Source organism: Chelonia mydas, chromosome 1, assembly GCF_015237465.2.
Source record: "Chelonia mydas isolate rCheMyd1 chromosome 1, rCheMyd1.pri.v2, whole genome shotgun sequence".
Taxonomy (NCBI): Eukaryota; Metazoa; Chordata; order Testudines; family Cheloniidae; genus Chelonia; species Chelonia mydas.
The window spans coordinates 312,497,154-312,523,613 of record NC_057849.1 but is presented as its reverse complement, the minus strand read 5'-3'; the positions used below and the strand labels follow the sequence as shown (position 1 = coordinate 312,523,613).

The 26,460-nt window shown below is 38.7% G+C and overlaps 1 protein-coding gene across 16 annotated transcripts in view; it reads right to left on the bottom strand.

The window, feature by feature from the left end:
- Positions 1–26,460, bottom strand: part of BRD1 (bromodomain containing 1) — a 110,686-nt gene that overhangs the window by 6,047 nt on the left and 78,179 nt on the right. For 12 of the 16 annotated variants that reach the window (XM_037889063.2, XM_037889065.2, XM_043550946.1 and 9 more), the window contains 4 exons: positions 15,055–15,190; positions 12,859–12,986; positions 2,773–2,882; positions 1,069–1,223 (listed from right to left, as the gene is read on the bottom strand). In XM_037889063.2, the coding sequence (XP_037744991.1) occupies positions 1,069–1,223; positions 2,773–2,882; positions 12,859–12,986; positions 15,055–15,190 (529 nt within the window). Of the gene's footprint in view, positions 1–1,068; positions 1,224–2,772; positions 2,883–12,858; positions 12,987–15,054; positions 15,191–20,724; positions 20,935–26,460 lie in introns of those variants that run through there. The other 4 variants (XM_037889066.2, XM_043550922.1, XM_043550937.1 and 1 more) reach the window with 3 other exon arrangements.

The window sequence follows — 26,460 nt, the reverse complement described above, 5'->3', positions numbered from 1 at the left end:
CTCCACGGTCAGGGCAGGGCTCTGCCGATGTACAAGGGGGATTTCCCAGCCAGGATCCAACTTGGGGCCATGGCTACCTCCATGAGGTGCTTCTTGAGGAGAAAAGCTTGGCCTTCCCATGTATGGGCAGGGAAAGAGAGGAAGATACTTTATCTGGAGGCATTGTGGGCTTCCCCCAAACAGCATTGGTGTTCATTGCCGATGAAAAAGGAGCATGGGCAGGAAACACAGACTTGGAATCCTGGCATCTTTGGCATAATCCAGTACCCAGACATGGGGGCTGGGAATGTTTGGCAGGAAAAAGCGTCCCAATTCCTCAGTTACAAAAACTGATAGAAATTACCAAAGTACAACAAAAAACAATAAAATCTTAACTATGAACAAAAATAAGAACATTTTTTGTAAATAAATAAATAAATTAAATAAATAAATAAAAAAATTTTAAAAAAATTGAAAATATGTCACTAAGAACGACAGGTCAGCGGAAGCTCCAACTTGGACCATGCGGCAGCGAGAAGGAACTAGAGACGCGGCCAGTCCACCCTGCCCTTTATCGCCTCGGGCAAAACTATGAGGAAATACAAGGGCACCTGACTGGACCACCAAGCAATACTACTTTGAAAAGCTCTGGGCGCATGCACGTAACCCTCAGTGCAATACAGTAGGGACCATCACTCAAAGAAGAAGTCAGATATTTCAGATGAAGAGATAGATATATACAGAAATGTAGACTATCATCCTTTAAAACAGGTTTTGCAATCAAAGGGAGAATTTTAATACGCCAATATCAAAACAATGATTGTTCTGCTACCAAACCTGTACTAAGGAATGATAATATCTAGTTTATAATCATACTGTTCCTCCAAATTGGCAGTCTTTTAGCAAGATGTCTGGTTCCAACATCATATTCAGAAATGCTAAATGTTAAATACACATTACAGTTTATATATGTGGAGAGAATGGTGTTTCAAATTTCTTTTAAAACTAAAATATGGCTTATTGCTTTGGATTATAAATCAGTGCATTAAACTATATGTTTCTTACATTTGATTAAATAACTATACGTACCAACTTCTTTTATTGTCAAAAAACAAAACTAAGAAAAGCCTCTCATCAGATTTGGTCTGCATTTGTTCTCCAATTTTCAATACATCTAGAGGTGGAACTGGTATTGTAACACCATTGTGATGACCGGCAACACGAGGCATCTTAGGGTCAATAATCTACAAAATGGAAAAAAAAAGAACAGTTCCTAATTTTTTTAAATCTGTGTTCACTAATAGTTAAAGGTTTTTTTTTATTATGAATGTATTTAATGGGAAAATACTATACAAATCAAACAGCCAATGTGTATAAACTTAGGCCTTGTCAACAAAAACTTGTACTGATTTAATTAAACAATCTTATTTTGGTTTAGCTTAAATCTGTTCCTAAACAGTTTTAAGTTAAACTGAAATAAACCTGGTTTAAAGCAAAATAAGAGTGTCCACAATGCATTTTAAACCTCTTTTAATTAAACCAGTTTAAAATCATGTCTTAACTGGTGCCATGCTCCATGTAGAAAAGCCCTTAGAGATCACAAATTCAGAACACTAAAATACAATTGACAAATTCACAAATAAGTTTAGAAACACAGGCCAATTTTTTAAACGCAATTAGTGATTTTTGATACATCAAGCTTTGGTGTCCAACTGACACACTTAAAAGGAGGCCTGATTTTCAGAATGTGGGTGATTTGACAATTTCTGAAAATTAGGCCACTTTAAAGATGTCTCAGGTTGGGCACCCTAAAACTGAGACAAAGTTGACTCAAATCAGTAGTTGCATTTGAAAACCTTGGCTATTGGTTTATGATGCCTGATCAGCCTGTCTGTCTGTCTTCAAGTCTAGTACTCTGCCTTTATGTAATGATCAATGGTTGATGCTTTGGGGGAAGGCAAAAAACCACACAATATGCATCTAGTTAATTCTGCAATGCTGAACATGGAGGTTGAGGGAGAAATTCCTTCCTGGTCCCTGGAGATACTCAGCAAACACAAGGAATCAGGAGAGTTAGTTACCATTTTCTAGCATGTGCCTACTATTAACAGCCTAAGATTATCTACCCTACTTTAAAAGTCTAGCCACAGTATTTAAACAATTTCTCATAATACTGAACGCCAGAGGCTGGCTACTCACTGGAAGAAATAGTATTTTCTCTGTGTATTATCTGTCTAAAGTTGTTAATTTAATGGAATTAATTGTTATTCTCAAAGCAACGTGAATGTGACTGAAAAGTTTCCCCTATCTGCTCCATAATTTCGCATGTTTCAATCGAGCATATACCAGTTCTGGCATATCTGGGGGGAGGAGGAGGAGGTGGAGGTGTATAAGCCAAAGGAGCTACAGAAATAGACTTTTCTTACATTTGTTTTGCAGCAGACAATAGCATACAGTTCCTGTACTGATAAAAAGTCAGCCTGATGTTTATTCTAATTTGCCTTCTTATAAACAATGCAATATTCTCTTGTACAAAACACGCTGGTTGGTCTATTTTGCTTACAAAACAGGTATTCTGAATCCTATCGGATGCATTTATGGTGGCTCACTATTAGCCCATGGTGTCATTGTCTACCATTGTACGGACTCTGTGTCCTGAAGTTTCATGGAAAGTATTATACGTAAGGTAAAGTGAACATTCACTTTTGCTCCACTCTGCATTAGATTTTATGGGTCCATTTGGAAATAGTGAAAAAGTTTCAGTGTAATACTGGTGGTATGCTGTACACTCACCAGTGCTGGATAGGAGGGATATCCACTGCATTTGGCCCACACTACTTTTAGAGGCTCAAGAACAGATGTTGCAGCATCAGTTGAAATCCACATACTGCTATGTCCAACTTCTAAGAAAAACCATAATTAAATATTAGTAGTGTAAAGATTCAGAGCTTGGGTTACCCCTCTGCAACTCTTCACTATGGGCCATTTTATCAGCCCCTATCTCACCATAATTATTACTGCTAATACTCTGCACCCACACAGCATCTTTCATCTCAGGATATCAAAGTACACTAAAATCATAAGACCCACAACATTTCTGTGAGGTATGCTAGTATGTTACAGATGGATTAACTAAAACGCAGAAGGATAAAGGCCAAGATTTTCACAGGTGACTAGCTTATAGGTGCCTCACCGTCTTAAAGGGCCATGTTTTCAGAAGGTGGGTGCTCAGCATGTTCTGATAATCAGACATCTTTAGCTTGTCTTAAATTGGGCACCCAAAATCACTAGTTACTTCTCAAAATCTTGGCCATAATTACTAGCCCAGTGTCACCCAACAAGTTAGTGGCTATTGTGATTTACAACATTGGATCTTCAAATCTCAGGTATAAATCAACCCCTGTTGGAACAATGAGAAGCATGGTTGGGATTTGATAATTTAGGACCACTGTTCTGCCATTTACATGGCATACCAGCCTTTTGATTTGCAAGAGATCAAACTCAAGAGTAGATCCTCTCCGCTGTTCTTCTCCTCAGCTTTTTTCATCCTCCATTGATCCCTTCTGTCTCGCCTTTCCCTGGGGCAGCTGTCAAAACTCCTTTCTCTACCACCAAAGCCCGGAACATGCTACAGGACAGAATAAAGTTGCTGCAGTGCTTATTTCTCCACGTCAGGCAGCACAGTAAGCATCTGAGGCTGAATAAAGCTACCTCCATCTGTTCTCTCAGTTCCCCTTCTCCTCCTTGGTAACCACCACTGGAAGGAAGGAAAACACAAACTGACTGCAGGACACAAGGCAGTCACAGACCAGAGAGAAGATGTGGCCCATAAAGATCTACAGGGATGAGGGTGGAAACAGAGAATGGGGAGTGAGGGACCCACATATCTCTTTTGTGGGGAAGTAGGATGGGGCTCAGAGTACTAGAAGGAAATTAAGAGGCTCAGAGCTCCAGGGATGGTTGGGACCCTGATGGTTGTAGCAGATGAAACTCTGGCAAGAGCACCAAAAAAATTATGAGAAATTACAGTAATTTTCAATTTTCAGGTAATAGGGCCATACTGAATAGAATTTTTTTTTTACATGTGAAGGAAAAATACATTCTTCGGATTTGAAATGGGTAATGCTTCTAGTGAAAACAACAAGAAGAACATGTTTCCCACCCAGTACAGATCAAAAAGGTTGTAAAATTCCTAAGGATTGTGGTTTATTTTCTGAGTACTAGAAAGTACCCAGGAGATGCTGTAGAAAGTCAGAGAATAATATATACTTTTAGCACAGAAAAGTTGTAATCGTTTTCTTGAACAAAATTTTCAAACGTGGGCATCTAAATCCATTATATTTCATTTTCAAAGGTGTAGACACTCAGTACTTACTCAAATAAGTGGCCTGATTTTTTGGAACTAACTTTTGGCACTCAAATTTGTAAACACTGGCTCTACTGATAAATCTCCCTGTCATCTACTCATCACCACATTATGGCCAGGATGTCAGAAGTTTTAAAGCACAAAGAGCACAACTGTGAAATATGATTTATTACAGTATCAATGTAAGCAAAAAAAGCAGAACCCAAGACAGTTTTCCCAGCAGTTTTAAAGGCCTGATCCAAAGCCCACTGAACTCAATGGGAGTCTCACCACTGACTTCAAAAGGGCTTTGGTTCAGGCCTTTGATCAACAGGATTGCATTATACTGATTTATTCTTGATGGCACAATTCTACTTTTTAATACTAAACCGTTCAGCCTTCGGGAAAAATAAAAAATCTTCTCATTTATTTTCTTCACATGTAACTTCTGTAGATTTTTTTGAGACATGAGAAAAAGAAGTATTAAGAAAATTTTATACAATCTAACACTTTCTTTATCAAAACCATACAATATTCTTCAATACATAAGTGACAAGGGAACAATAAGGATAGACATACATCTTAGGGTTCTGATGATATCAAACTACCCTTTTAAGAGCTTGGTTAAGGAAAGGAGATATTCAAGAATATTACGGAAAGAGCTGTGCTAATTCCAAGTGAAGAATTTTGGCAAGATCTCAAATCTAACAAACTGTCAACAATCATTTCCAGCATGATTGACAGATAAACTGATTTAGGTACATTCTCTGTTGCTCTGGTCTCTAAATTCCATCTTGAGCTTCATTAGAATCCAAAATACTACAGATACAGGAGCTAGATGTATTTAAACTTATGTGAAGAACAGTACAGGATCTTTATTTAGAATAAGCTAACAAGGAAAACAGTAAAGAAACTTACATTTCTCTCAGCTGCAAAGTCAACATAAAACAAAAGGAAATGATTTAAAGCTAAGAAGGTGTATATGCTTTTGTTGCATGCATGTGGAATGTGGCAAGTCTCCCGCAGAGAGAATTCTCAAGACATGTGACCAACAGTGAAATCTCATGGATAATACTTCCTTTAATAAGCACTTACCTACTTTGGTGACTGGGATGCTATACAAAAATGCATAGTCAGTAATTTTCTCTTATCACAAGAAAAAATTCTGATTACCCCAGTCTAGAAGAGGAACTGCATTTATTCCTGTTGTGCTAATAGTCATGGCACCTTACACTGCTAGAAAATCTGAAATCTGTTGTCAAAAGATATAAATAAAAATACTCCTGTGAACTGAAAAAAAAAAAGAGAGTCTGAAGGGTCCTACAGCTATGGTTGAGACAGATACCAGCTTTGATTTATAGCTTCAAACTTGGTATCTGCACAGTCCTAAATGAGGAATTCAAGTTTTGTAAAGTTTAAACCAACTCATTAATAATGAATTTGGAGGTTAATTTTAAAATATAACATACAATATATTCACAAACCATTTGCATGTTCTAGGTGGAGCTGGTGGCACCACTGATTATTAAGGTTGCTCGACACGTCCCATTATTAGACCCTATTTTCAGTTCATTATAACTTTGCCAAACTTAAGAACATAAGAACAGCCATACTGGGTCAGACCAATTGTCCATCTAGCCCAGTATCCTGTCTTCCGACAGTGGCCAATGCCAGGTGATTCAGTGGGAATGAACAGAACAGGTAATCATCAAGTGACCCCATCCCGCCATCCACTCCCAGCTTCTGGCAAAGAGGCTAGGGACACTCACATGGTGTTGGATCCCTAACCATCCTGGCTAATAGCCATTGATGGACCTATCCTCCATGAATTTATCTATTTCCTTTTTGAACCCTGTTATAGTTTTGGCCTTCACAACATTCCCTGGGAAAGAGTTCCACAGTTGACTGTGTTGTGTGAAGTAGTACCTCCTTTTGTTTTACATCTGCTGCATATTAATTTCATTGGGTGACCCCTAGTTCTTGTGTTATTTGAAGGAGTAAACAGCATTTCCTTAATCACTTCTCCATAACAGTCAAGATTTTAATAGACCACTATCGTATGCCTTACTCATCTCTTTTCCAACCTGAAAAGTCTCACTCTTTTTAATCTCTCCATACCCCTAATCATTTTTGTTGCCCTTCTCTGTACCTTTCCCAATTCCCAAACAACTTTTTTGAGATGGGACGACCAGATCCGCATGCAGTATTCAACATGTGGGCATACCATGGATTTATATAGAGGTATTATTATATTTTCTGTCTCATGATCTATCCCTTTCCTAATGGTTCTTAACATTGTTGGTTTTTGTTTTTTTGTTGTTTTTTTTTTGGACTGCCGCTGTGCTTTAAGCGACTAGGCTGAAATTCTACATGCCGCATATCTTCCTCAGGCTGAATTTTTTTTTGAAACTTTCAGTTAAAATGGTTTAGCCATTTCTGAGACAAAGGCTAGGGAAAAATACATAGTTTTGCTTATGTTAAAATATTCTTGGTGACCTTGTCTTTGAAAAGCTCTATTACTGTGGCGCAAGGACTCTAAATTTGACAGGAGGTGGCCTTGATGTCAGGGATGTGCCTTTTGCCGTCCCAGTGAAAATCCACCCACATTTAGCCAAGTTACAAGCCTCTGGGGAAAAAACCCACAGTTTGCCCATGCTCAGTAGGGACTTTAATTTACGCAGCTAAAAATCTCCTTAGAGTCAGTACTCACTAAGCATGCTTGAACCTCTCTCAGTTCTTAGTGGAGACCCGACTCTCCCGTGCTCTCAGTGACTTCCCGTGGCACCCAGGCAGCGCGGAGGAAGCTGAATGATTCGAATGCAGAGGAGCCAAAAAGTTGAATTGGGAGGAATGGATGGGGAGGGACTGGGACTAGGAATCTGAGGGTGGGTGTTGGCAGGAAAGGACAAGGAGCCAAGTGGGGAAGACTGAGACTGGATGAGAAACCTGGGGAGGAAGACTAGGGATATGTTTTTACTACCCTTCGGATCGGCGGGCAGCGATTGATCCAGCAGGGATCGATTTATCGCGTCTAGCCTAGATGCGATAAATCAACCCCCAAGCGCTCTCCCGTCGACTCCTGTACTTCAGCGCTGCGAGAGGCGCAGGCAGGTCGCCGGGGGAGCGGTAGCAGTCGACTCACTGCGGTGAAGACACCATGGTAAGTTGATCTAAGTACGTTGACTTCAGCTACGTTATTCACGTAGCTAAAGTTGCGTAACTTAGATCGATCCCCCCCAACCCCCCCAGTGTAGACCAGGGCTAGGACTGGAAGGCAGTGTGGTGGTGAGACAGAGAGAGCAGGGAGAGATAAATCAGATGAAGAGCCAGGAAGTGGGGGAGATTAGACTGTCTGAGCAAGGAGACGGGGATAAGGAGTTGGGATAGGAGAGTGGGAACTGGGACTGGCTGAGCAAGCAGATGAGGACTGGGATGAGAAGATAAAGAAGTGTAGCCTGGGACTGGGTAGGCAAAGAAAAAGGGACTGGGAAAAGGAACTGTGAGTGGGGAAGGGAGACAGGAGGAGGACTGGGAGAGGTTGGAGGAGATGGGGTAGAAGGGATCAAGTTTGTGAGACTGGGCTAAAGAGTCTGTGTTCACTAGAGTAGACAGCCCTCCAGAGCCTGGAATGCAACCCAAGATTCCGAGAGTCTCACCATTCCTCTGCTGTCACCAAATAACTATGAAATCCACTGGCAAAGTGTCTCCCATCCCCCTCTAGTGTGGGTCCACATAAAGGAAGACAACCCATTACTGCAATCAGTTACTCTGTTAGCTCAAGTGGAAGCAGTCTGGGTGATGGAGTTTAAGATTCCAATCCTGCTGATGAACAATGATATCAATATGTCACATGATGGAATTTCTCAGTTTGCTTTTTAAAAACCTAGGATATACACACACATAAAACAATGTTAACAGAACATTATTAAGACTGCAAAGTCAGGCAAAAGCTTGGAAATCCAAGAATTAAGATTGCCTGTGCAACTTGAGTTCAGTCCTTTTGTGTGCATGCATGGTATAGGCATTAATTAACATGATCACAAACAATTTTTTTCCACATTATTCTGCCTTATTCAGTGCACAGGATGGATCTGCTCCGAGTATGAATCAGGTTTGTGTAGCAAAGGAAGCTGTTGTATGTAGGACTGCTGTCTCATTTGTTGCAGAAGTTAGGTGGTGCATCTACTGTGGTTCCAGGAAAACAATAGGCCTAAGCCTGCCAACAGCTAAAGACCCTTTATCTTAGCCAGGAGGGGAGAGAGGGGCAGTAAACCTGGGCTACAAGTGAATACTGGGGACAACAAATGAAAAAACAGGGATGGGAGTGAAAGTCACAGGGCAAAGATCAGGTAACTGGAAGGGAATACTGGGCAGAACACCTCTGACAGCACCCACTGCTCCTCAAAGGCATCTGAGGAGTCAGTGGACACCACCCAGAGGAACTCTGCTTTGAGGAGTGACAGAACAAGGTAAAGGAAATAGAATATTCCACTGTCCAACTTCCTCTTCCTGGTATGATGTACACATGTCTTGGCCAGCAACAGGAGAAGTCTGATAAGGAGGTCCTGCAACGTTGAGGGGCCACGGACAGGTGTCCCAGGATCAGGAGGTGCAGGGAGAAGTGCAGCCAGAACCTCAGTAAGAGGTTCTACAGGAGCTGGAAGAGGGGCTACAACTTGACACACTCTATGCAGATGAGTGCCAGGTCTCCCTCTTTCTGCAAATGGAAAGGCATATAGTGAATGAGGCAGAGAACTGCAAAGAAGAGAAAGGATGGTTAAGGTAGTCGAATGCTTCCCTAGAGAATGGGATTCCATCCTTGCCTCTGCTACAGAGTTCCTATGATATGCTGCGCAAGTCACTTCAACCCAACTTTTCATTTTCTGGGTGCCTAACTTGATACCCTGGGGCCTGATTTGCAGAAGTAATGAGCACTCTCAGCTGCAACTGAAGTAAGAGCAGTGCTTTTAGCATATAAAGTGCTAAATAATACTAAGTACTGTGAAAAATCTGTTTTCTAGTCATCTCAAATTGGATACCCAAAATTAGTGGATACTTGCCCTTAATCTTTCTGTGCCCTTAATCTATAAAATGTGGATGACACTATCCTCTCACCTCAGAGACGTCTGAAAATACATTTATTCAATGTTTGTGAAGAACTCATAGTACTGTGATGAGTGACATAGAAAAGCCCTTGAGGAAATGAGAAATTCTGTCTTCAGAGCAGGGTTTGAATATGCTGCAGTGAATAAGGCATGAGGCCACACACTGAATAATGAGGAAAATATAAAATATTGAATAGCTGCTCATTTATTGAGTGCTATCTGTCCTGTCCATTGAATGAGGCAGGAGTTCTGTCAAAAAAAATAGTAAGTGAACGTGTTATTAAAGACGCAGACACAAATGGGTCAAATTAAGGTTGCACAAGCAGTCTCAATTCTGGCACTTCCTAACTTTACTTGGCAACCTTAATAATGTGCTCCTAGAATAGTTTGTGTGTAATATATAAATAAATTTGCAAAACTCAATACAACCTTAACTACATAGCCATGATAAGTGTCCTCCATAATATATATATACACACACATATACACACACACAGTGCACTCCTTTTATAAGAATTACATCCATTTCAGATGATTTGATTCCTCTAAGCCATTGATTCTTACAAGTGGAGTACAGGAATGATTTTGTCCCAGTGGTTTTGATCACTATATGCAATTGATTCTTTTATAAATGGAATGCACTGGTATTCTACATTCAAGCAGACGGTACACTTAAAGTTTATTTTGATTTTAGAAAGAGTAAACGTTTCAAAGGTATTCCCTTTACTCAAGGTGAGGGATACTACTAGACTTGGTAAAATCTCTAGAATCAGAATGTACTTTAATTGGGTCCATAATCTACTTCCATCATCTGTGTGCGTGTTGTATGCGTTAACTGAAATACGCCACTTTTTATTACAGTTACACATATAGATCAATGTAAAAAGACTAGAATTTCAGCATTTCAAAATACTGTACTGGGGGTTTTGAGGTAGCACTTGAGGTTCATTTTACTCCATGCACTACATACTCTAGGCAGTTCTGAAGCTGTTAAAACAACATAAGCTATTTTTAAAAAAATACAATGAATGCACTTTGCCTCCATTAAGGTTTCTGTGGGAGCCATTATTTCTATTTTGTGCATTTAGGTCAGCATTTGCACAAGTGACACTGGATGTCCAACTTGAGATGCCTTAAACATGTCCCATTTTCAGAAAAAGATTAGCACTGAAAAAAATCCCTCTGAAAAATCAGGACCGGGAAGGCACCACAGTTCTGGCCAAAAATGAGACATGCCAAAATCGCTGGTCACTTTTGAAAACCTCGGTCCTACATAATGAAAGTTAAAATATAACTTTTTTGTACTGAACTGTAGCATACAGTGGGTAGTCAAACCATGGCCTCAGAGTTAACTTTTGTTGTAATTCATTGGATGGAAACTGGACATTTCACTACATCTCCCTCTCTATCTAGCTTCCATAAGGTACCAAAGACACTGATTGGTAAAGGATGTTGAAATCACCTCATGTCAGAGAAAATGCAGCAATAAATACCAATTCAGTATTTATTCTGGCTCTATTAAACGGCATTTGCCTCCGAGTTATTTCAGCACAGCTAACCAGCACATTAGAACAGAGACAGTGGGAGGAGCAAGCAACACCCAACTAAGAGCTGGGTGTGAAGGGAAGAGAGCAAGTGAAAAACAACTCAAAAATGAAAAAACTAAATGTAGAACTGCCCACCAGTAGCTGTTGAAGTAGAGAAGCTCTGGGGTTGAGGGAGGAAGAGATAGAAAGGAAAGGATAAGCCATGTAATAACACGAAAAATAAGGAAACTGATGAAGAAAAAATTATCCATCCATTTTTCACAACCTATTATACCTGTTAGATGTTTATGCCATCACCAGACCTATTATTTCCTCAGACTACTGAGTTATTTTGTTCTGCATGAATCTGTTGAACATATAAATCTGCAGAACTCTAATATGTGTGAAATACCATTCTGCCATCAAGTATAGCAAATGCCATTAAGCCCCCCAATCAAATAATTAAAGTAATGGAACATTACTTACAGCTTGTGCTACAATTCTGTCTTTTCACTTCACTTATTTATGTGGTTTTCACCATGACACAAGTTTATATAAAAATAAGCATATCAAAGAGAGACAGATGCAAATATTAATTAATTATGCACTGAATATTTAATATGCCTGATGATGGAATACAATTGTAGATAAGATTTTGAACCAAACTGTGCTTGCATTACTTGAGTAGCCTTATTTACTTCAAAGAGACTAATTTCTTTTAAAAACATATTTAAAAGTTAAATAGTCCAAAACAAAATTAGTAAGTTTTTATTGGTCAGATTCCTACACCCTAACTTTAGGAACAGTGCCAGTGAAATCAACAGGTTACTTGTTGAGTGAGATACTATATAATGCAAATAAAGATGTCAAAATCTGGCCCTAAGCAGCTTGGCAAAATACACACTTATAATAGTGTGTGTTAGGATACAGATATTCAGGCCTGTCTATAAAGGCCTACACTCTAAAAATTTAGGTGTATTCTTATCACTTAGCTAGTTATAGAGGTATAAAAGAAAGAATCAAAATCACTGTCCGACAGTGTAAGGTCCTTCTCTTACTATGACAGTCTAAGGCCCTGTGGTTAGGCTAAGATATTTGACTAAGCAGCAGAGGCAGCCATAAGCTGGGAAGCGAATGGTCACATCCTCACATTCCAAACTAGTCACATTGAGATAAGGTGCTATTGGGCTGTTAGGAATACAATCCTGTCCTGATAATGCCTATCACCTCCAGAGAAAGGGAAGTGCCTAGAAGATGTAAAAGGAAACTTAGTTTGATAGCATCCTGTCTGGCAAGAACTCACTTATCAATAGCTGGGATGTGAAATCCTCATTTCTTTGTTGTTCTATCACTGTAGTCCCCATTTCCCTGTTGTTTGTCTGTATAATCTGTCTGCTTCTGTGATTGTTTCTGTCTGCTGTATAATTAATTTTGCTGGGTGTAAACTAATTAAGGTGGTGGGATATAATTGGTTAAATAATCATGTTACAATATGTTAGGATTGGCTAGTTAAATTTCAGTAAAATGATTGGTTAAGGTATAGCTAAGCAGAACTCAAGTTTTACTATATAGTCTGCAGTCAATCAGGAAGTGAGTGAGTGGGTGGGGGAAATGGGAACAGGGAATAGGGGTGGGGAAACTGGAATCATGTTTTGCAAAGGGCAGAAATGGGAACAGGGACACAGGTAAGGCTCTGTGGTGCCAGAGCTGTGAAGCAGGACACTAAGGAAGGAAACTGGAATCATGCTTGCTGGAAGTTCACCCCAATAAACATCGAATTGTCTGCACCTTTGGACTTCGGGTATTGTTGCTCTCTGTTCATACGAGAAGGACCAGGGAAATAAGTGGGTAAAGGAATAAGCCCCCTAACAGTGTACTTTAAGAATACAATTATTATAGTTACCAGCTGCAATTCTTGCTGCTTTTGCGTAGTTTCCATTTTCAATACATGATATCAACTCACTTCGGTCTTCCAAGGTGTGTCTTCGTATAAGCGCTGGTTTGCCTTTACCACACTTTGGCAAGCTAAAACTGCAGAGATATAAATATTAGATGTTACTGGAAAACTAGTATGCTCACTTCCCTCCACTCCCTTCTGTCAAATTTGGAATTTAAGATATAGTAGTCATGTGTCACTACAGTTACCTGAAGGTGAGTAGTAAATTCTACTGCATTTCACAGAATGACCGCACCCACCTTAAGCGGGGAGGGCCGTTGTCCAGCTTGCTGGCAGATGGGAAATCGCGCTTTATGGGCAGAGGGTGGGAGAGTGGCTCAGAGGCTGCTGCAAAAGAGCACTCATCCTCCAGGGATTGGAAAGGCTGGGGAGTTGAAAAGGGGCAAGCCTAGTGGGAGAAGACCCTTTTCCACAGACCAGGTGGAGCAGCACCCACCTTCCCGTCTCTTGGAGGTGGCAAATACCAGGTTTGGTCAAGACCTGCTTTGGGAATTGCACTAGCCACTCCTTTCTAGAGGGGCTGGGAAGAAATTTTTCCCTACCACCAGATTGGCCTAAGTGGAGTAGGGGGTTTTTCACCTTCCTCACAGCGGTTCAGGAAGAATTTTATTATGGTGAGTAGGGACAGGAGTTAGGTTCTGATGCCGCAACTCATTATGTAAGTGTGGGGCGGGTGTCCAGTGCAGGAACCCCTTCCTTATTGAGTACAATGACCAGATAAATGGGTTGGTAAAGGACTTAAAAAGGAGGTGTTTGTTAAAGGGGAGGAGGGGGTTTGGGGCTCCTATGACTGACATGGCAGGAGCCAACCCCTCTTCCTTATAGCCCACCTTAACCCTCATTCCGGGGGGTGGAGGTGGTAAGGTCTCAGCAATGGATTGGCTGGAGGACCTGGATGGAAGGGGGCTGGCAGAAGCCTCCCAGGTACATATTGAGTGATCATGGAGTTACCTGCACTGTACACTCTTTTATCTGCCAGGTAGTCCTCAACATTTAATAATAAGGTTGCAGCCTGATTAAAACCACATCAAGTCTTTTCTTTCAGTATAGCCGGACAACATGTACAAATTGATTGATTCAACTTGTACTGATAAGCAAAAGATCTAACTAAAGAATAAGAATTCCTTCTCCTCCACCCTCCCCAAAAAGTGATGTTCAGAAACATCACTGAACTATAGATATTTTCCCATGGATAAATTTTGCACACTCCTGTATTTTCACTTTAAAAGATTTAAGCAATTTGACCAGAAATTATTTTGCACTGCATTCACAATACATCACTCATCCTCAAGGAATGCAATATGAAATTTTCCTTATGCTATGCAAATCAAATTTTGTGGCATGAATATGTTAATGCTATCCTCTTAAGCAGTCCAACATTGACGGTGAATTTAAGAGTACACAGCAGAAAAATGGTTACTTATTAAAGCAACTCTGGTTCTTCCCGATGACTGCCATATCAAGTCACATTCACGGGAGATACGCACCATTGGTGAACAAGCCTGGAACTTTCAAGCAAGCTTTCAAGACTCAAGTGAAGCCCCATGTTCACCCACCCTACCCTCTTGCTCTAGGACATAAGTGCACAAATGCGGGTGCAGCCCAATTGCCCTTTTATTTCTTTTTTCTTATTCAGGAACCCTTAACAAGAGATTCGTTCTCACCTTCCCTCCTTTTTTGGGGAGTGGATTCATATGGACAACCATTCAAGAAATGCAATTAAGAACTGTATCACTGCATGAATTACTCCCTGGTTCTGTGGCCATGGAATTTGCTATGTAATTCACCCCCTGCTGCAAAATTGGACTCCAGAATATATGCCTTCATTAACAGGGGAAAAAAAAAAGTTTCTAGCCCTAATGGTTGTGATAACCTACAAAACATGAATTTCGTGTAAACTGAGGCAGTGCTGGGTTCTGATTTTGCAGAAAGCCTGAAATGATTTCAAAAGATATGAACCTCAATGTTGTGTTAATTTTGAAACCTAAAAATGAGAATTTAAACATTTTTTTTAAAAACCAGACATGTATGTGTTGTTGCTCTAGTTTAGGGCATACTTTTTAGTCTGCTGGTGCATGATTATAGTTCTTTATTTAAAACTTAAAAATTTTAAAAGGGCAAAAAAAAAAGTCCGATTTTTACCTTGAATTACATAAAAAGCTGTTACTGGAGGATATGCTAGATTCGGATGCACAGCGGCGACGAGGTTCAACTTTTCTTCCTGGAGCATCATCTAACTCTCTCTCTTTACTTCCATCTCCAAAACCATTTGATAGGCCTGTAATGTAAACGAGTGGTATACATTACACCGAATTTTAAACTGCATTTTGTTTTTATACAAGTCTATATACATATGTTTACATAATTTTTGTTCCGCATCTGGTAAGTGACTGTGATGTGAGTAAAAGAAAAAATAAAATGTTTCATTTTCAAAAATGAAAGATCAGGCAAAGTTTGTGTAGTCCAGATGTTAAGAAACAGGAAGTTAATTACAGGTAACAGGAAAAAGATAAAGATTATATTACAAAATATGCACAATGGCACATCAAAAAATATTCCCAATGTGTCATACTTCAATAAGTACTGCGTTAGATAGTTAATCTTGAGTGCATGGTTGGAACCAAGGAACAAAAAAAGTGTTACAAAATTTGCAGAATCTTAAAAATGAAAATATCAACAGAAAACTCATCTTTATAAAAGTTTAATGTACTTAAAATCTGTAAATTGCAAGACAAGAAGTACTGAAAATAGCCATTCAATGCTCAAAGTAACCAGCAGTGGTGATTAATTAAGGGCCCTATCCAATGTCCACTGAGTCAATGGGAATCTTTCCACTATAATCAGGTCCTGAAAACCTATTTCAGAATAATGTATTTCAACAAGAATCCAGACTTAAGACTATTAAGAGAATATTTCGTCTACTTCTGTATCAAAATGAATTATGTAAATTCAACTGATGTCTGCTGTCTTTTCACCATAGTTTGTGTTTTGTTTCAGGCTTCTGATGAGGAAAACATAGTAGAAAACACATAGAATGCTCAAGCTACCAATCTGAGACTTTTATAACTGGGCCACCATAGATCTTGCATCTATTTGCTTATTCATACAGTCTGTATTTCTTAAGACTCTTCATTTGTCTGTGTTTAAACAGCATTCTTTACTTAAATAAAGTGTGTATCTGTATAGGATCCGATGAGAAATACATCTTTAAAAACTCTGTATTTTAAACAGATGTGAGTCAAAGCAGACACAGGAAGAACATCAATAGAAATGGAGCAAATTAAGCTAAAGCAGAGGTCCCCAAACTCTGGGACGCACCCACCTAGGGAAGTTCAGGGAGGATCACCTTGCTCCATTCTTGACCCAGGCTGAGGCTCCCCTCCTGCCCCCAACCTCAGCCCCCTTACCCCTGTCTGTGGGCTCTCTTCCCAGAGCTGTGTCCCTGCTCCTGTGCTCAGCTCCGGGGGGAGAAGAGGTCGTGGACAGGGGTAAAGGGGGGGAGGGCGGCGAAATGTGATGTAAAAAGTTTAGGGACCAGTGAGCTAAAGGAATCCATGTTCAGATAGCTGCTATGGGCCTTGAGATCCTCTAGAATTATCTAATTTTATTCTTAAGTAGGACTTCTGAGAACACACTTATTTTCTTGACATACAATATGATGTACATTCAAATTTTTTTATTTAAATCACATGTGCAAAGTTGTGACATTTTGTACTTTTAAATCGAAACTGTAAAAAACAGCCATTCTACATGCTATAAAGGATATCGGAACCCTCATTTCCATAGGCAGAAGTTGCTAAAGACGTTTCTCAAGTCCTCTGTCTTATTTAATTTTCTAATTTGCATTAGGAGATTCTTGTGTATTTTGGAAGTGCAACAAAATTGACAGGAAAATTATAAAAAGTAGTAAGTACAAAAAAAAGTATTACATACCGCACAGTAGTAAAGACAAAGGCTGATCACATGTAGAGTTACTTGCAACTTTACCACATTCTAATTCATTTAACTACTAACTAGAAATGCCACTTCCCAAGCCCTCACAAAGTCACTGACTAATCAAATCTTTTTATATTAACGCACTATTTTATTTGATACTATCCAACCCTATCCTATGGTGTTTGCACACAGAAGCTCTTTTCAGCATAATTCTTGAAACCTCTATGTATCAAAGTATTTAGATTTGTATAGACAATGTAAAAACAAGCACCTATCCAATGCTTTAAAAAACAGACTGTTATAGTCTGCTACCTTTATATTTAAAAGATGAACAAATTAAAAATGACAAGAAGAGATTACTTTTTCCTTTTTCCTTTTCTATCATTCTTCCCATTCTGAAACTTCTAGTGTCTTTTGCAATTCTCCACTGGATCTGTCCTAGTAATAAAATATACAATTTTTTAATGTTCCTCAGTACAAAACTATGTACATGCTATGAGGAGGAGGAAGAGGAAAATAAAGTAATTATTTTATCAGTGTCATGAAGCCCTAAATTGTAAATCATTAATCAGCCCTTTATCATGCTCATTTTTATCACGTTTATTCTCAGCCAGTCAGTGCAGGTAGTTCCAGGAGATTAACCTTAATGTTGCTGAAAATTCCTTCAAAGCAAGAGTGATTTAAGAGGATGCCTATATGAAATGTTTTACACAAAGGACATGAAACCTTACTGAGAAAGACTAATAACAGGTTTCCGCAGGTTATCCTTTCATTGTAGGATAGCTGTCAGCATGTAGACAGACCTACTCTTAAATAAAGTCTTGCCAATTTGTTTGTTTTGCATCGTGGCCACAAACCAGAAATATAAATTACACAATGATTAAGCTACTAAAGAAGCTAACAGATGTTGGCTCACATATCAATCCCAGTGCTGTGGGGTCAGGAGGTAAATCAGAGCTGTTTCCACAACTTAATTTATCAGAGTACCTAGCCCTTTAATGAACAGGAAAGCAAGAGGAAATCTGTTTAAGCACCCTTGCAAGGTTAGGGTAGCATAACATGCTACTGTATAATGTGGCTTAAATAAGTCTGGCCTATGTGGGATCTGTGCCACCTGTAGTTGGAACGGTACATTTTCATCTGCAGGGCCTTCCTAGGATAAAGAATTTGAGTGGGTTTCATTGTTTTTGACTTCACCAACGCAATATTTTTAACATTACATCTAGCAAACTTCCAACTGGGTCCAGGGCGGGTCTTTAACAAAAAGAAAACAAACCCAACACACATCACAATCGTTACTGTGTTAAGATCACTTTATGATTTTACATCCCGAGTCTTCAATTCCTGGCTGAAAGTTCCATAAAAGAAGACTGGTAGCTAAAGTCTAATTAGAGCTGCATTATGAGACAGACAGTTAGAATCCGCCCCCAGGACAAGGTTAAAAGCCTACTTGGGGCTTAGTAGTACAATATGATCTAAAAGAGTCAAATAAAGGGAAACTTTAGAAAGTGCAATAGCACTAATCACGAAACGTTTAGCTATTTCTCTTTATCTTTTTGAGGAAAGTTCAAATTTAACGTATTTCATCTTCAGAAGCTGTTCACAGTAATCCCACTAAATGAATACCAAATCCTAAATGACAAAGCTCCACAACTTCTACTTTTTAAAAGTAAAAAAAAAAAAAAAAAAAAAAAAAAAAAGGGCATTTTAAATAGAGACTGTCTCATTAAATCTTTGAAACTAAAATGGAAAGATTGTTCTGTTATCTAGTTGCAAATCTGTATTGTGACTTCATAACTGGATGATAAAATTTCATCACCATAATTTTCTAAGTACTCCAAAGCATCGTTGACTTATAAAAAAAGAAGTAAACATAGCAGTAACACCACATTTAAATTATATTAACTGGAACTGCTTGGCTAGACACCCATGAAGCTCCCTGTCCCAAGAACAGGAGGACATGCAGGGTATGTCTATACTGCAATAAAAAAAAATGCGTGGCACTGAATCTCGGAACTCAGGTTATTTGAAGGGCTCAGGTTGAGGAGCTAAAAACTGCAGTGTAGACGTTCTGGCTCAGGCTGGAGCCTGGGCTTTGATATCCTGCAAGGGAATTGGGTCCCAGAGCCTGGCCTCCACCCTAAGCCCGAGCATCTACATTGCAATTTTAACCTAACAGCCCAAGCCAGGGTTAGCTGGCCGGGGCCAGCTGCAGGAGTGTTGTGGATCTTTTATTGCAGCGTAGACAGACTCCCAATCTCCTGCAAATATCAGGCAGTTACAAAATACATCAGGACAAGGCTCCCTCCTGTAAAGTACGCAGGAATCTTCTCTCAATACATTTGAATCTTACAAGTTCAGCAAAATATCTTCATAGCAAGATCCACTAAAGACAAGACTTTGGGGGAATCTTACTTTTGCCCTCCTTTGCACTTTACAAGTCTGTAGAAAGTCTATTAAATCAGCTGTGTATGCTATGTACTCAATTTTCAAAAGCCCACAACTTGTTCACATTAAAACTAGTTTTCTATGCAACAGGGAAAAGTCACACCTCGGTGGCAGCTATTTCCATCGACTACTTCAACTTTCAACCCCCAGTTACGTCAGCTATAGAATTATTCAAAACAGTCTATACAATTTCTTTGTATTCTGACTTTCACAAAACAGAAAACAACAAAAACAAAAACTCCCCTCCACAAACGTTTTTAGGCAAAGACCAAGTACAAACCTTTTCAGCCTGATCGGTGAAATTTGCAGAAAGTTTTAAACAAGTGCAAACTGTTAGCAATTTTAAGTGTAAGGGGTCACTACTGCTCCCACTCTTAATACATAAGAGACCTTTCTAGAGACTGTACAATTTATAAGCAACATTAGCTTCCATTTGAATCACAGAGTAATCATCAATGACATGGGTACTTCAAAATACATTTTAAAAATTTACAAAACTACAGAACAGTTTTAAGCTAGAAATAAATAATGCAAATTGAATCCACTAGTTACTTCTGGGTTTCTCCAACGTTGATCATTTGGGGAAGCAAATTTTCAGCTATTATAATTACGAATACTGCAATTAAAAATATAACACTTCAAACAACGTAGAATCCTGTGTACATCTAAACATATTCAGTGAAGCAGGAGGAGGTAAAATGCAGAGATGACAGAGCAAAGGCAGGGACAAGGAAAGGAAAAATACAAAAGTTTGAAGGGCAATATATGTTAAGAATATACAAAATACTACCAAAAACATATAAGGTTGTGCATTTAAGGCTGCAATCTCATTCTGAGATTCAGTTGACACTGAAAGAACAAGCAACCAGCAGAATTCACGTAACCAATTTAATTCCAATGCAAGTCAAACCTTATTATGCACAGCTTGATGGATATGTAAGCATTAGTACAGGATAAGGTGTGTTGTTATACCTGGGTACATCTGTATGCCTCTTACAGTGCATCACTGTTTATATAAAAATAGTTTCATACACTTTAGAAATGACTGGTTACCAAGTCCTGATCTGTGCACTTATACTGGATACCCAGACAGTCAGAACCTCTCTTAGCCAGACACTTCTTCTAATAATGCATATTTTATAGAATTATATAAACGCACCAAAAGTAGGTATGGGATTTTTTTGTATGCATTATTTCCAATCTCAAAGGAAGATTCGATTGGTGGGAAGGGAAGGTAGGAGGGCAAAGATGGAACATTCTTAACCAATCATCCCTCAGAGAGCATGTTCTCTGAGTAAGGACTCTGGGGATTGGTAAAAAAATACTGCGACCAATTTGTGTCACATATATTGTAACATGTACAACTTTATAACTTACGGAGATGGGGAAATATATTGAATGAAGAGCATAGGTTCATATATGTCAAAGACTTCCTCCAACAGTGTTCATGTTTTTTGTTTTTGTTTTAAGGATGGCTGGTGTCTCCAACATGATCCAAAATAATTACTTGAAATGTAATTGTCTTTCTGCGTTCCAAAATGATCATTTAATTGAATTCCATTCCGTGTTGAGGATAATATAAAATAATTAGGCTCCAAAGAGATAAATACCCAGCATGATATTAGTTAATATGAGAACCTGGAAGACAGTGAAAAAGCCATTAAGTCTCACTGAAAGGAAAAAAAGCTTTTAAATAAATAAGCCATCCTTGCAGCACAGTGTCCAGAGACAGTGAAAACTATACAAATGTTCCATGTACTAATACTTAACATAAGCTTCACAAGAGGCAAGACTAAAACAGAGGCTTCACTCAGATTCAGTTGCTCATTGTTGAAAAAGAAAATTACTTACATAAGAAATTGATAGCACAGAAAACAATCTTTGCGAGTGTGATACTCATCAAGAACATGGTTTTGATATTTTCTAAATTCCTTCCAATGAGAATAAGAAGACAGATGACCCTATTTTAAGAGGTTTTACACTGCCTATGCATATACCTATATACATAAAGGAATAGTCTAACCAAGTCTACAAATATCTGAATATCTCCAGTTACTGAAAACAACCAGTTACTTTCAAACTGCATCAACAGCCTGGGAAGACATCCATAAAGTTCTCATCAAATTAGTCTCAGGGTGAGTTTGAGAAAATGTATTTGCATCAGTAAATCTTGGAGTGCACTGCAGATAGCTAAAATAAACCCCTCAAGTTCAGAGCACACTGGTGAATCTCAGAGCATGTCAGAGTCCAGAGAAACTCAAACAGAGGTGGCAGATAAATCAGAGCAAGTTACTGTAATCTTGAAGAGGGTACCCAAGAGCTGGGATGAAGAGACAATGCTTAAGAAATGAATTTTCAATTTTTGCCCATAATTTTGACTACGGTTCAAAGAAAGCAGAGAACGCTCAGAATGAGCTCATGATGTAAGGATATTGGTAGCCTACATACTGTACAACAGAATCCTTTCAGTTTCTAAATGGAAAATTTTCACATAGTGGAAATTTAGTCAATACACTCAGCAAACATTAACTTGAATGATCATAAAAGTGCTTATTTTAGGTATATTTCTTAGAAAGAATGCTTAAAAATTTCATCCTATATCCAATTGTATCTACAGTAACGCTGGAATTGTCAGAAAAGTCCCTAGCTCACCATGATTGTTCTGTAAAAACAGTATGTTTTGAGCTGCACACTTCTAGATGAAAACTAATCAACTGTTCAGATTGAATCTTCCACAGGACAGGATTATGTTCAAACAAAAAACAAAAAATTAAAAATATATATATATAGTTAGGAGACAACACCTACGGAAAACTTTCAAAAACATTCCAGAAAAAAAGTGGTGGAAGAGAAACAGAAAATGTAGAATATGCAAGCAGAATGGTCTGAAATACAGAATGTTTTAAAAGGGTTTTCCATGAGGCTGCTCCAACAGTAAAGAAACTACTTGTGATGTCAGGGACAAAACAGTATAAACCATGAAAAGCACACATAGCTCAGAGGAGTTTAAAAACTTTATATGAGTTCACTTAAGTCAGCTCAAGTTTGCATGGCCTATGACAAGCAACAATAAATACAAATGTAACATATCTACATACACAGATTTCAGGCTTTTACTTTGTATTTTACAGTGAGATGTGGCTCAGATACAAGAAAAGACTCACCTAGGGGGCTGTTAATATTTAGGATAATCTATGCCAAGATGCAGTGAAAGTAAACAGTAAGAAGATTTAACACCAGAATGGGGATACGTATTTCTGAATTATAAGAAGATACAAATATTAAGTAAGGGTTTCTGCAAAAAGAACTGGAGAAAAACTAAGTTGTACCCTTGATAATTTCCATTCTAAATTTTTCACATTTTTATAAAAAACAACATGTAAACTGTATATTTATACATACCTGTATGTTTTTGCAGACTAGAACCAACATAATATATTCCCATTTTGAGGCACTGATGCAGAATACTCACATTTTAATGGGAACTGTTAGCTGGAAAAATAGTACTTACCTGTTAATATCTTCTTATATCAAGTGCTCAGAATTCTTCATTAGGTTAGATGAGCCTAGCAGTCTCAGAGCTGTCCAATAGGACCTGCTTTGCCCACATCCTCACTTTCCCCTAATGAATGGTTCTTCTGGAATTGTAGTTTTAATTAATTTAAAAACATAACATTTCCAACTAGAACGCAAATATCTATTTTCCTTTGTGGAAAACAGAAGTTCATCATAAAAGGGAAAGTCTGATTGCTGGACATTGTACCTAGAGGAAAACTAATTAACAGGCAAGTAAAATTTTACTCCCTTATGAAGACATGCCCAGCAATTCTGTATTACTAGTAAATCACTAAGAAAATCCCAGTTCCTGGGAGGAAAAAAAAAACCCACGATATATAAAACTATATACATTTGCAAAGCTTTTAATTTTTGCAACGTGGAAAACCTCACACTTGAAGACAATCACAAGATGACAGCAAATCCAGCGTCCAGTGTATGGCAAAGGTGGGAATGGTAGTCAGATAGCTGCAGTTTAGATTTCTTCAGATTAAAAGGCTGGAGTGGTTTAGTAAACTCCAGTTCCTTGAAATAGCTAGTTGTGTCTTGTATGGCTTGCAGATGAACCTAAGGTGTGCAACCAGCATAGTTTCTTTTTCAGGTAGCAATCTGAGCAAAAATTGAAGAGGACAGTTCTTTGCAACTTTTGAAAGTGTATGTATTTGAAACCGTTCACACAGCAATCTTGTCTTAGTGAAAAGCACAGTACTGATTTTCTGTGAATAGTAACCCCAGATCCAATATTTTGCTGAAGAGGATTGCAACGGGGGGGGGGGGGGGGGGGGGGTCCCCATAGAAAATACTCCAACATTCCTTGTTTGCCCAGAAATTAATCAGCACCTAGTGCATGGACGAATGGATAACGTTGTGTTAAAAAAATCAGACTGAACAACAATGCTCAATGTTATCACTTGTACTTCTAATGAATTGACACTCAGACCTAATTAGAAGCTTCCCTGTAAGAACTGAAGAATCTGCAGGATGTTAATCTCCCTGGGCCAAAAATCCTTTTCTTTGCATAAATACATGTATTTTATCCAATTTGGGGCATAGACCCTTTCTTCTTAACAGCAGGATGTTAACTCCTGCCTCTATATTCTCTTAGAGGTTTATCCTTCCTAAAGCTAGTATGATGGGAAGCTGTGCCTGACTGGCAGCTATACTGGTTCTGGCACTGAAAATTGTCCCAATTTGGGACAGCACAGCCTGCAAGACCAGTTTGGGACTACCAGATGGATCCTTGACCATTCTATTTTGTTCTCTGATAAAAGATCTTTTTAAAATTAATGCTTCTGTCTGCAAATATTTTTCCTACTATTGTTACATGTAATATCTGACGTTCCTATCACTGATAAATACATTTTTCCAGCACATTTACTTTGTGCATTAAGAGCATCTTGTGTAGTTTCCTCTGTGTAGTTAATTTTGTCTTTTGTTCATGCAGATGTTTCTCACAGTTACATGGGAGAGAAGAATAATTTTTTAATAAAACAAACATGATTGTGTCTGGGGAATTCATGGGCAGGTGTACTACCTGAAACTACTTTCAACTTATATTTTGAAAATAGATTTTAAGTTGATGGTGTCCTTTTAACACACTGTTTAAGAGCAGAATCAATGGCAAGACAAAGAAGAGCAGATCTGTGACATAACTATTTTTGTTTCAACCTTGGTCTCAGTTCCCTTATCTATTCTCTTAGCTGTGGTCATGGCAGGTCTAAATTTTGGGGTAACCCATCTGTTCCAAGTAAAAGATTTCTTGATGTAAATTCTGTTCGTCCAACAAAAAGTAAGAAAGTAAGCCAGTCTGCCTGTGCTTCTGTTTAACATGCATTGCTTAAACTGAGACTACATATACCTCTGCCCACTGGAATGAAGTAGATGCAGATGCTTCCTGTTAGTTTTAGATAGAAGATGGTGACTGCTTAATGACAGCTTTGTAGTTGGCTCTGGAAAGAATGTATGCTCCGCCTTATGTTCAAAAAAGTTTATACTCTATTACTTTCTGCAGATTCCATGACTCCTGCCTGGATGTTCAGTGTCTTCGCTCTGTCCCACATTTAAGGCTAGAGTCAGCTGTGATAATTTCCTTTGGATAATACAAAAGCAAACACCACACTGTACTTCATTTGCCAGAGCATAGAATCTTTTATCATCCTTTGCATACGGTCCTTCTAAAACAGAGTTTTACCATAAAATGGTCTTTGATACGGCCACACATATAACTTTGTGCAAGGAACCACTTAAGCCTGCAGAGATCACTGAATGCAGAAACTGCAAGAAGGATTTTCTACATTTTCTTACTTTAACTCACACTATGAACCATTTACATGAACGTGGTATTGGACAGAACTGCTCAGCCTAAAAGCGCATCCAGAATCACCATGAAGTGAGCAATTCTCTCAGATGCGATAAGGATGACTTTCTGCTGATTTATCACTGGCCTGTGGATTTCTCTCTGAGAAGTATGACTCCTTGCAACAGCCTTCCTTTGTGATCCAGCTGTGATGAGAATGTGATACACAATACAGGTATAAATGGAATTACTTTGACAACAGGGAGACGACAACAACGTACAATATTTTGTAAAGAGCCTATGGGTTAATAAGTTGAAGGAAAGAGGGCTGTATATTGATACCCTTTGTATTGCAAGTCTAGGTAATTCCAGTATTTACCATTGCATCCACATTCAACAGATGTCTCGCATACAAATCTACTGGCAATGTTGGTGGGGAAACGGACAACCCCATGAAGTGCACTTTCATAAACTAGTATTTTCATCTACATCTAAATATGATTTTGAGTGCTGAACTTTCAAGCACTGGATTTGAGCTCCAGTAATTTTTCCAGAGACACACAGAATCAATACTGGCACCAAAAACCAGAACCCAGGTCTCCAAATCTTATTTAGGTATTTTTAAAATGTCAACAAGAGCCGACGATCCTCTGATCCATCTGGGAAACAAAACAAAAAGGCCCTGAAAAGTGCGGTTTTCTGTATTGGTGTTTGTGGAAGAATTATTTAAGATCTGCTTGGCAACAGTTTCCCTTGTTCCTATTCCACAATTTTCAACAGCCATCTGAGAAATCTTGTCTGGTGTTTGACTGTCAGACTGAAATTAATCCTTGTCCAAGGAGAAGCTTCTGTAGTAATTTGGAAGTTTCGAGGATATGCTTTTCCTTTTCATCACCATGTTCCACAACAGACTTTTAACACTTCCTTCCCAGTAAGAGAATGAAAATATTTTTGGACACATAACAAGTCTCTATGGGGGAATGCAAGGCTAAGAGCTTGACAAAATCAGGGAGACGGACAGGTCAAAGAGGGCCCATGAAAATGACAGCTCTCAATACCTCTCTCCAGAACCTCTCAAAAGAACAATAAAGTTCCTTTCTTCCCCTTCTCCTTTTCTAGAGCCCTAAAATAAAAGTCAAGCTAGTCCAAAAGATATCAGGATGAGCTCATCTAGCCACTCTCTTATAGCTACTTCTACACACTTATCTGAAGAATATCACCTAATAAGGACATAAAAAGACATATCAATCTTAGAACTACAATTTGTGAGGATGGATGTGCTGTGGCAGGAGAATGGCTGCCACTCTTCTTGC